At 61.1% G+C, this 9,966-nt stretch overlaps 1 protein-coding gene across 2 annotated transcripts; it reads left to right on the plus strand.

The window, feature by feature from the left end:
• The first annotated feature begins 1,426 nt into the window (after positions 1-1,426).
• Positions 1,427-9,670, plus strand: RAMP2 (receptor activity modifying protein 2). Of its 2 annotated transcripts, XM_050934672.1 has the most exons (4): positions 1,427-1,691; positions 4,515-4,643; positions 6,496-6,598; positions 8,407-9,670. In XM_050934672.1, the coding sequence occupies exons 1-4, from the start codon at positions 1,625-1,627 to the stop codon at positions 8,660-8,662; spliced, it is 555 nt and encodes a 184-aa protein (XP_050790629.1). In that variant the 5' UTR covers positions 1,427-1,624; the 3' UTR covers positions 8,663-9,670. The 2 variants fall into 2 exon arrangements, with proteins under 2 accessions (XP_050790629.1, XP_050790628.1); XM_050934671.1 differs by lacking the exon at positions 1,427-1,691 and having other exon boundaries at positions 4,331-4,643.
• The last annotated feature ends 296 nt before the right edge of the window (positions 9,671-9,966 follow it).

Genomic DNA, 9,966 nt, shown 5'->3' on the forward strand with positions numbered 1-9,966 from the left:
CAGACCCCTGCAGCCTTAGCCTGTCCAGAGCACTCAGCCAGTGCGGACACACCTGGAGCAGGTCCCAAGTTCAGTGGGGCAGCGATTGCAGGCTCTGCCCCACTCCCACAATCTGGCTTCTCCTCAGCAGGCTCCAGGCCCTGCTGCAGCCATCCGTCCGCTTCCCCTGCCCGGACTCGAATCCCCCGGGGCAGGAGCCAGGAGAACGGGCTTTGGCTGGCAGAATGTGGGGGAGAGAGGGTGAGCTCTGGAGCCGCTGCTGGGCCAGGCGGAGGAGAATCACATGAACAAGTGACAGCATGGCCCTGTCTAAACTCCAGCACTACAGCTGACATCAGTGGGTGTTCCCTTGGCAGGGAAACTATCCGCCGAACTCAAGCCTCGGCTCCAGACAACAAAGAACAGGATCCAGGGGCTCTAACCCCGAATCCACCCCAGGCAGCTTCATGTGCTGGGGCGTTATCCGTTCCAGATGCGGCTGCTTTCCAGTGAACGGCTGGGAGCTTCCTGGAACACGCTCCGATGGTGCAGCCCAGCACTAATTGGCCAGTGACTCAAGGACATTTCCAATGAAAGCCCAACACACAGAGTGATAGGATCTTCCTAACCGCAAGCCTTTTGCCCTGTAATTTACACACAGTATGGGAGTTCCAGAGACTGACTTTTAAAGGGGAAACATTGGAATCAAACGCTGTCTTAGGCCACAAGTGACATGAGTTTGGTTGGTCTCAGCCTGATCCCTGCAGGAGTGCATCACAGTCCTACCGCACCGCGTGGTGTCATTCTGAAGTGTTCACTTCTGCTTGGGGGCGCCCAGGGCTGGGATAGCAGGGGGGCTGCGGGTTGGGAGTGAGGGGCACTGGCAGAGCTGTGTGCGGAGGGCACGCAGGGCTGGGATAGCAGGGGGGCTGCGGGTCCAGAGTGAGGGGCACTGGCAGAGCACGTTTGTCTTCACTAAGCAGCTGTTAGCACCCCACCCCCACTTTGGTAACTTCCCTTGGAGGACCCGGTGGTGCTGTGAGGTCTCCTGGCACCCCGGGCAGGTGCCCCAGTGCTGCCCCATCTCACCCCTTTCCGCGGGGCAGGGGGGACTGGCTTTTCCCCAGGCTGATGGGGCATGGGCAGGTGGTGTTTGGGCACATTAGCCAGGCCCTGCCCGCGGCCCCGCGAGTCCCACAGCTCACTAACGGCAGTGCCCATCCTGGGCTAGTGCACGTTCTGTGTTCGCTCCTTGGAGCCAATGGATTTCACAACCCAGCCCAGACGGGATTAAAGGGAAATATACAAGTAAACAAACAGCGGGCCTCGGAAATGCTGCTGTGCGGTGGAGGGAGCAGAGCCTCTCCCACCGGCCCCAGCTGCGAGGGGTGACGCGGGGAGCCGCCCAGGGCTGGCGAAGGCTCGGTGCCCCCTAGGAGCCATGCCCAGCTGGCGGAGCTGGGCCCGGCAGGCGGACTGTTCTGACGGGTGTCCCACGGGGAGGTCTGGTTTGAGGCAGCACTGAGTAATCTCATTTTTCACACGTCTTCTGTAGTCACTACCAGCCCTGTCAGAGGAAAGGAGTTGCTTCCTGTTATTTCCATTGAAATAGTTGTCCTGACCATTAGCAGGCAGGCTTTTCAGGATGGCACTTTGCAGACAGACCGGCTCTGGCAGGCTCTGCCCTGGGCTCCTGCTGCTGCTGCTCTGGGGTAAGTGCTGCAGGCCGGCTGGGTTTGCTCCAGCTCCAGGAGTTTGGGGTGGGGAGTTTGCAGCTTTGGGCTACTTGACAAAGCAAGACTTGGCTCCAGCTTCTGCAAGTCAGACCCCTCTGGAGCCCCAGGGTGCTCTGTGTGTGTTGGGAAGGGGGCATAGCTAGCGCTAACCCAGCCCCCAAGGTCTAGCTCCCTAATGCACAAGAGGTCCCGGGGCAGGAACTGGCTATTGGGCTCAGAGTGACCCCTCCGCCCTGGACTCTGTGAAAGGGGGGCTTGAAGGGAGGGGTCTGCAGCCCTCACCTCAGGGATATGAGTGGTAGGGGTAATGCCTGTGCGGAGGATAAGGCCTTAGGGACCCCTCCCTCCTATGCTGGGAGCCCAGATTCCTGGGCTCCATTCCCAGCTTTGGACCTGGCTGCCTCTGCCCTTTCTGTGCCTCAGTGTCCCTGTGGGTGTGATGGAGCTTGGGGTCCAGGAGGGGCTGGGGGATTGGTAGCTGGGTTTTGTGCAGCGCTATTACACTGCATGTGACTGTGCCTGGGACCCTTCTCATGGAGGGGCAGGCGCGTGTCTGCAAGGAGATGCAGCTTCCTGGGACTGGCTGGGATGCCCCTCACTATTCCGCACCCCTGGGTCCTGTCAGCACTGCCACTGGCACCTGGCGAGTGGTGCGTCACCACCGGACGGTTCTCTTGGCTCAAGGCCTTTGGTTCTTCCCTGCTAATTAGTGGCACAAACATACACGGACCTTAACGAAGCTCAAAATGGCAGAGAATTCCCAGTCAAAGCTGGAAAGGCCCCAGGACGGAGGAGCCAAAGGGGCTGCATGAAACGGCTGCCCATGGCCTGGCTGGAGAGGTGCTAGAGACAAGCCTGTGAGGGCCCCTCACCGGCCGCTGCCTCGCCCCGGGAGCCCAGAGCCGTCGCTGGGTTGGATTTGCTCCTACACGGACATGCTGATGGGAGCAAGAAGAGCCAGTCGCTGTGAGATCCTGCAAATGCAGGAACAGATGGAGAGACAGCAAAGGGCCAGTCCCAGCCCCCCAGACCAGTCCCCAGCCCTGCTGAGCCCCAGATCAGCCCCCAGCCCCACTGAACCCCAGACCAGCCCCCCTGAGCCCAAGACTAGCCCCTAGCCCCCCTGAGCCCCAGACCAGCCCCCAGTCCCACAGACCAGCCCCCAGCCCCACTGAGCCCCAGCCCAGACCCTTAGCTCTGCTGAGCCCCAGTCCAGCCCCCCGGACCAGTCCCACTGAGCCCCAGTCTAGCCCCCCAGACCAGCCCCACTGAGCCCCAGACTAGCCCCCCAGCCCCACTGAGCCCCAGACCAGCCCCCAGCCCTGCTGAGCCCCAGTTTAGCCCCCAGCCCCACTGAGCCCCAGACCAGTCCCAGACCAGCCCCACTGAGCCCCAGACCAGCCCCCTAGCCCCACTGAGCCCCAGACCAGCCCCACTGAGCCCCGGACCAGCCCCCTTAATCTCTGCCATGCCACAGACCAGAGCCCCTCCTCTTGCAGCCTATGAACACCTGGCCAGACTCTCATCCTGCCCTGGGGATGAGCTGGGCTGACTCCAGCTTCTCCACCAGGGTCACCAGCTCTCAGCCTGGCCTCAGACGGTCCGGGAGTCATCAGCACCGGGTGCCACAGGCTTACAGAGCCCCTATTTACTGCCCTGCCCAAGGACATGGACTCAGCCCCATAGTCCCTGTCCCAGTCAGGAAGGGGTGGGGGAAGGGGGAGCTGCTGGGAAATTGAGGAGGGGGCCAAGGGGGAGCCGAGCAGGTCGGCCTACAGAGTGAAGTCTCCTGTTTGGGGTCCCAGGCCCTTAGCACCCTCAGTGGAGGACCCCCCCCAACGTCGCAGGGACTCGGAGACCCCCAGCCACAGCCAGCCCCATGGAAGCCGCTACCAAAGTGGTCAATGGGGCCGTCTATAAATCGCCCAAGCTGGAACTGCAGGGGCAGTGAGCCAGGCTGCACCAGCCCTTGTCCCACTCCGCACCCCCGGACCAAGGAAGAGGCTTCTCCGCCCCACGGCATGGCAGCTGGTACCATGGGCAGCCTCCACGGAGAAGCCAAGGACTGCACAGGCCACTGAGACCAGCTCCCTGCTGGCCCCAGAGGTCCCAGGGGAGGCACTGATGGGGCAGTGTGTGGGGAGCTGGCAGCCAGGGCAGAGAGCAGAGGGAAGGGTCCCTGAGCCCTCTGGAGTGGGGTGGGGTGATCCCCGCCTGGGGAGCTGGGCTAACCCATGTGCAAAGAGGAGAGTCACCATATGGGGCTGGAGCTTCTCCGCCCTGCCAGTGGCTCTAGCCCGCACCCCCTTCGCTTCCCCTGTCTGCTCCCACACCAACCCCTGCTGCGGCTGCCTGGCTGGGCTGTGGGCGTGTGGCGGGTGTCAGGCCAGCGCACTGACAGGGCCTGGGGAGAGCTCACGCTGTTCCTTCTAGCCCTGTGGTCTTGCCGCCCTGGCTGGCTACTCGTGAGACACGCCGAGCCAGGAAGCCCTGACAGGCCCCAGGGTGCATTGGGCTGAGCGATGGAGCCGCCAGGGGTGGGACAGGTTGCAGCTGGGGTGTGTCGGGCTCAGGCCAGCTTCCAGCCTCATGGACCACACCCGCGCTGCCCCTTCTCTGGTGTCTCCTCTAGAATCGAACCTCCCCCCTTGCGCCCCGTCCTGATTCCTGGTTAAAGGGACCCAGGGAACAGCCCAGGGATGTCGCTGCCCCCCGCGAGACCCCTGTTTGGGGCAGGACACCTGGCCGGGCAGAAGAAAACCCGTGGGCTGCGTCTCACTGAGGTTCCCCCTCCTCCAGCGGCTCTCGGGAGCGAGCTCCATCCCGCAGGCACCGCTACCCCCCCAGGAGCCAACGAGTCTCTGGCTGAGCTCCAGAACCAGACGGTGATTGAGGAACCTGAGAACCTGCTCCTCAACCTGACTGCGGGTAAGTGCCAGGAGCGCCCAGCCACGGGCGGGGCAGTGAGGACGGAGCTCGCCGTGCTGTGACCAAGCCGGCACTCCTGGGATTCCTCCCCTGCCGCTGGCTAGCAAGTCTCCGCCCGGTACCTGTCTCCCTTTGTCAGCAAACGGGCAGTGCAGCTGGGCCATAGGCCCAGGCATCTCTTGGCTCCGTCAGACTGGTGGGGGCTGGGCACCTCTCACCCGTGTTGACTCTCTGGCTTGTGTGGCCTGCCCCACCCCGCACCCTGCAGGCCTGAGAGCTCCCAGGGAGAAGACACTACAAGGGCGGGACCGGGGCCCTTCTGGGGAACTTGGTGCCTTGCACGTGGCACCTGGAGACAGTGGGGATGGGCACAGAAACATGCCCTGAGAATGCTGGGGTCGCTGGGCACATAGGCGCTGCTGAATCCCTCCAGCCTCGCAGGTCCCCTCCCCAGCCCACCGCCTGGTGCCACCCAGCCAGTCCCTCAGGCTGGGGCTTTGCCACTGGGCAAGGTCCATACTGCACTGTCCTGTGTTGGGGCCCACCCTCAGCCCTGTCGATGGAGAGCCTTGAGCTGCCTGCAGTGACTCAGGAGCACGAGCACCAGCCTTGGGGCAGCCTGGTAGGAAGCAGGGCACCAGTGCTGGATTGACTGAGATCTCATGCTTAGATCTCACCAGCCTGTTACCCAGCGTGAGCTCCTCCAGCACCATAACAGCCTTAACGGGGAGTCGCAGACAGGCCCCTGGGGTACCCCTTTTCTGGCCACCAGGGGCACCTGCCTGTGTGAGAGATGGTCCCTTGCACCAAGAATCACAGCAATATTCAGGTCACTTACCACCTCATATCTCACACCAAAGACAACGCTTGTAGCCAAGCCGATAATAAACTACATGAAGTATTTCTTGTAACTAGGAAAAGGAAACAAGAAGCTATTCACAAGGTTAAAGCAGGTAAACACACATGCACAAGCTTATGTTTCAAAAGATAATAGAAGCGTCTATAATAAGCAAGCTCTGCATGTCCTTTAGGACTAATCCAGGCTAAGCAGCTGGGGAAGCCCGTGCTTCTGCCTAGAAAATTTACCCCCTGGATCCACGCCTAATGGAGATCCAGTTCCTTCTTGTTGAGGGTTTTTATTCCCCTCTTCCCCCTGCTCTGAGTTGCAAACTCAGCTGATGGGAGGAATCCACTTGCACGACTCATCTCCATGGGGGGTCAAGAGCAGAGCCACAAAGTCGTCTGTCCTCTTTAACATCCCACAATAGTGCGTCTGGTGTCGCTGGACCTGCCCTCCCGGACAGAATGTAACACCCGTGCTACAGATCAGCACTTGGCACTAGTGAAAGTCTCTCTCCTGGCTGGGGATTTACACAGTCAGAGAGGCTCTCCATATGGCTGCTCAGCTATTCCCTTATAGACGTACGTGAGATCAGTGCTGTGAGCTGCTCACAAGCTTCCAATAAACACAAAACCCATTCGTATAGTTCTGCTGCCTGCTTGAACGCCACAAACACCCAGGGGATCCAGCCTGAGCCCCGCTGTGTATTTGTCAGTGATCAGTTGAGACATGGGGACCTTGGCATGAGCTGGCACCTGGCCTGCCAGCATCCCAGAGGGGGCCCCTAGAGCCACCCCACTGGGAGTTGGTATGCGAGCAATGGGGAGGGGTAGCTGGGAAGGGAACTCCAGGCTTGGGCAACGGGGAGCTGCTTGAATCCGTCAGAGACCAGCCTTGCCAGCTTTGTCCCAGTGGCTGCCTGTCCCAAGGGGTGGGCACTCTGCCCACTGGGTAGCACTGGGCTCCCAGGACCGAGACAGCTGCCAAGCGCTTTGGTTTTCTTCTTTCCAGATGAAAAGTACAATCTGATAGCCTACATGTGCTGGGCCAATTTCAGTCACTGGATGATGAACGTGACCAGGGTGCAGCTGTGTGAATGGAGAGTCATCAGCAGGTACCGCAGGGGGCGGGGGATTGGCCAGCCCGGGGCATGAAGCTGCACTGTGGCATTTGCTTGTTGGTTTCCGGCAGAGCCCTTTCCACCATACACAAGCTTGTGAGCAGCAGAGAGCCCTGAGCAGCCCAGCAGAGCCTCGGGGGGCAAAGCACACAGGGCTCTCAGCTCTGGGAGGCTGGGAACCTAGCAGAGGGCAGCTGCCTCTGGGTAATGTGATGTGGGGTGGCAGGGGTGTGCATCCCACTGGCTGTACCGGGGCCCCACTGAGCCAGACACCCATCTGGGACTGGGCAGAGCACGAGGATTGTTTTCTGCAGGGAACTTTGAATGAAAGGAAAAGGCTTGTTTTGTTCCCAATTTTCAATGCACCAACTGTAACCCAGCGGAGCTGTTAGTCTCCAGCCATGTGGCCGCTGGGACGTGCCAAAGGGCATGAGGTGTTTGGGGGACAGGCCTGGCTGATTCAAAAAGCCCGAAATCCCCAGCAGCCCCACCCGAGCAGCCCAAGGGTCCAAGGTGCTGGAGCTTTTTACCCCAGGCTGGGGCAGGCCGCCCTGTCTCCTGCCTGGCACCTGCGACCCGCTGGTCGCTTGGACCTGTGAGTTCGCCGAGCACTCGGGTGCGTTCATGGACACTGATTTCCAGAGCCATTTGGAGCAGCTAGCTCCACAGGGTGGGGGTGAGGAAGGGGGGTCGGGATAGGGATGGGGAGGGGTTGGGATGGAGAGGTTCAGGATGGCAGGGGGTGAGGAGGGGAGGTTGGGATGGGGACGAGGAAGAGGAGCAGGAGGGGGACTCCACCTGGCAGGCAAAGCTGAAACACAGGGTGGGTGTCCTTGTAGCTAGCTCCCAAGGTGGGCAGAGCTTCGTCTGTGTCTGCCTCTCAACAAGCTCAGTCCCAGCGGAGCCCAGAGCTTTCAACTCTAGCCTGCTCCCCAGGGGCCTGCTGGCCCTCGGCCCAGCCTGCTGAGGAATCCAACCAACCTGCTGCTTTGCTCGGCACAGGTCTGGCGTCAGCATGGCCTGTGGCGAGCCGGGCGTGGCTGAAACATGCGGCACTTGCATGTTCCCTGCCCTCTGCTGCCCCCCCAGCTCCTCTCCAGCCCCCCGCGCGCTCCCATGGCACAGCTTGAAGGCGTGTGCCTGGCTTTGTGCGTGCCCTGTGGCTTGTGGGCAGGGCTGGGCTGGGCTGTGGTTCTAGTGGGTAAGGAAACACACCGGGACTTGGGTCCTGGGTTAATTCCCGGCTCTGCTGCATGATCTTGGGCAAGCCAAAGCCCTTTCCGTGACTCAGTTTCCCCATCTGTACAAGGGGGCTACGGAGGCTGCCTCCTTTATGCAGTTCAGTGGGTGAGAGGAGCCAAACTCTAGTATTATTATGCACCTACCAGTCAGCCCCTGGCAGCACAACCCAACAGGCCAGTCAGGGAGTCTCACACATGACAAATGATGGGCTCAGTTCCCTGCTGCCTGCGCCTGGGTTCCTCATTTCCACTCGTGCAAAGCAGCTGCAAAGAGCTGCTGGAACATGCCTGGTGCCCATGGCTGTGTGAGGTGCAGGGTAGCGGGGAGTTGGGAACAAGGCAGTTGTATGCGGGGGGCAGGACTCCCTCCAGGGGGAGGCCCCTTTACACCGCTCTGGCAGGGCAAAGCAGCCAGCTCTGGGGAAAGGGACCGTCCTGGCACGACGAGCTGACCCATCACCTCAGCTGCGGTTCTTGCTGGTCCACAGCCAGTTTGTGGCACTGGGTAAAGCCACGGTCCCACAGGAAACTCCCCAGCTTGTCCTCTCTCCGCCCCCCCAGGCCATACAGCGACCTCCGCCACTGCCTGGAGACCTTCGCAGAAGAACAGAACTACAGCTACCCCAACAGCATCGCCGAGGAGTGCATTGTCCAGAGCCACCGCACCTACTTCCTGAACTGCACCCAGGAGCACCCCATGTTCCTCGACCCACCGGAGGACGTGCTGCTGGCCCTCATCGTTACCCCCATCTGCCTCATCCCTTTCCTGGTCACCCTGGTAGTGTGGAGGAGCAAGGATGGCAAGATGCAGTCCTGAGCGCCTCAGGGCTCCAGGGTGCCAGAGGCATCGCCAATGTGTTAGAGAAGCAGACCTGGCTCGAACCTCTGACCCAACCTGTCCTTGCCCCACGGGAGCCAGCCCCGGGCCTTCGCCTGCTGGCTGAGCTCCAGCGCTGAAGAGGCTGGAAGGCCCGGGTGCTCCACCCCTACCTCTGCAGCACTCGCTTCCGGCTGGGACTGGAACCACTGCTCTGCTCCCACCACTTCCAAGAGCAGCAGGGGCTCCATCTCGCAGGCCTGACTGCCAGGCCCAACACTTTGGAGACACTTGGAGAACCAGCCCAGAGCGGCCCCCTCTGAGCCCCTGGAGCATCCTCCAACTCTGGCTGAACGCCCAGGGTTTGTACCCGCTCAAATGAGGTTACAGCGCTAGGCTTCCAATCCCAGGCCTCTGACGCGGGCAGAAGGAGAGAGCCCCATGGGCAACTCTGCTCTGGGTCTCAAGCTGACGTAACCCCCTGCCGGGGTCCCACTCGCAGCTCACCACAGCTTAACAGGTGCAAACCCCCTCCAGGAAAAGGGCTCTGCTGAGTCCTAGCAGCCCCAGCACCATGGAGAGGATGCCCTCCTGTGTTGGTCCTTGAGCTGCACTGAGCAGCTGGCGGGGGAAGCCCGGGTGGACTGACTTACAGAGCGGCTCTAGTTCCATGCGGAGAGAGGTCATGGCCTCCAGAGAACCCCCTCCCCTCACACAGCTGCTTTGCCTTCTAGGCCTCACCAGCAAGCAGAGGTTGCTGTGCCAGGGCTGGTGTCATGGCTGTGTGAAGGGGGCCCCTCGCCAAGAAAGCCTTGTGTTTCAGGACAGGACGTCGTGCCAGGACAGCGGGTTTCCCCTGCCCTGTTTATGGGGCTCTGACGCCTGGGGCAGGCTCCCTCGCCATGTGACACCAGAGGCTGCGTGCCTCTTTTACTGGCTTTTTTTGATTCCCTTTGCAAACAGGCTCCCTGGTTAACCAGCTGGAGATTAAAGACCTTCCCTTTCCGAGCCCCAGCACTTCCTTTCGCCATTCAGTTTCTTGCCTTGGCTCCTGCAGACACATGGGAATTAGAGACAAACGCGAGCCCTTCCCCCCCACCAGCTGGGCAGTGCCCCCCTTGGTGCACGGGGCCACAGTCCCACCGGGAGTTGGCTGGAACTTGATTCTTTCTCCCCTTCACTTTGTGGCACTGAGCAGGGACTCGGAGCCTGTCATAGGATCCTCCAGGGCCAGTCGGTGGCTTACAGGCCTCTTGGCCCATGGCACGTTGCTGGGTGACATGTAGGCCCCGTGATTCCCTTGG

The sequence above is a fragment of the Gopherus flavomarginatus genome, chromosome 25 (genome assembly GCF_025201925.1).
Source record: "Gopherus flavomarginatus isolate rGopFla2 chromosome 25, rGopFla2.mat.asm, whole genome shotgun sequence".
NCBI classification, from domain to species: domain Eukaryota; kingdom Metazoa; phylum Chordata; order Testudines; family Testudinidae; genus Gopherus; species Gopherus flavomarginatus.

Bases quoted from the DNA above. Each gene is read 5' to 3' on its own strand.
- RAMP2 (XM_050934671.1), top strand. From the start codon at position 4,415: ATGTCGCTGCCCCCCGCGAGACCCCTGTTTGGGGCAGGACACCTGGCC. The intron at 4,644-6,495 runs GTAAGTGCCAGG...TCTTCTTTCCAG, and splicing joins GCTCCTCAACCTGACTGCGG to ATGAAAAGTACAATCTGATA. The intron at 6,599-8,406 runs GTACCGCAGGGG...CCGCCCCCCCAG, and splicing joins GAATGGAGAGTCATCAGCAG to GCCATACAGCGACCTCCGCC.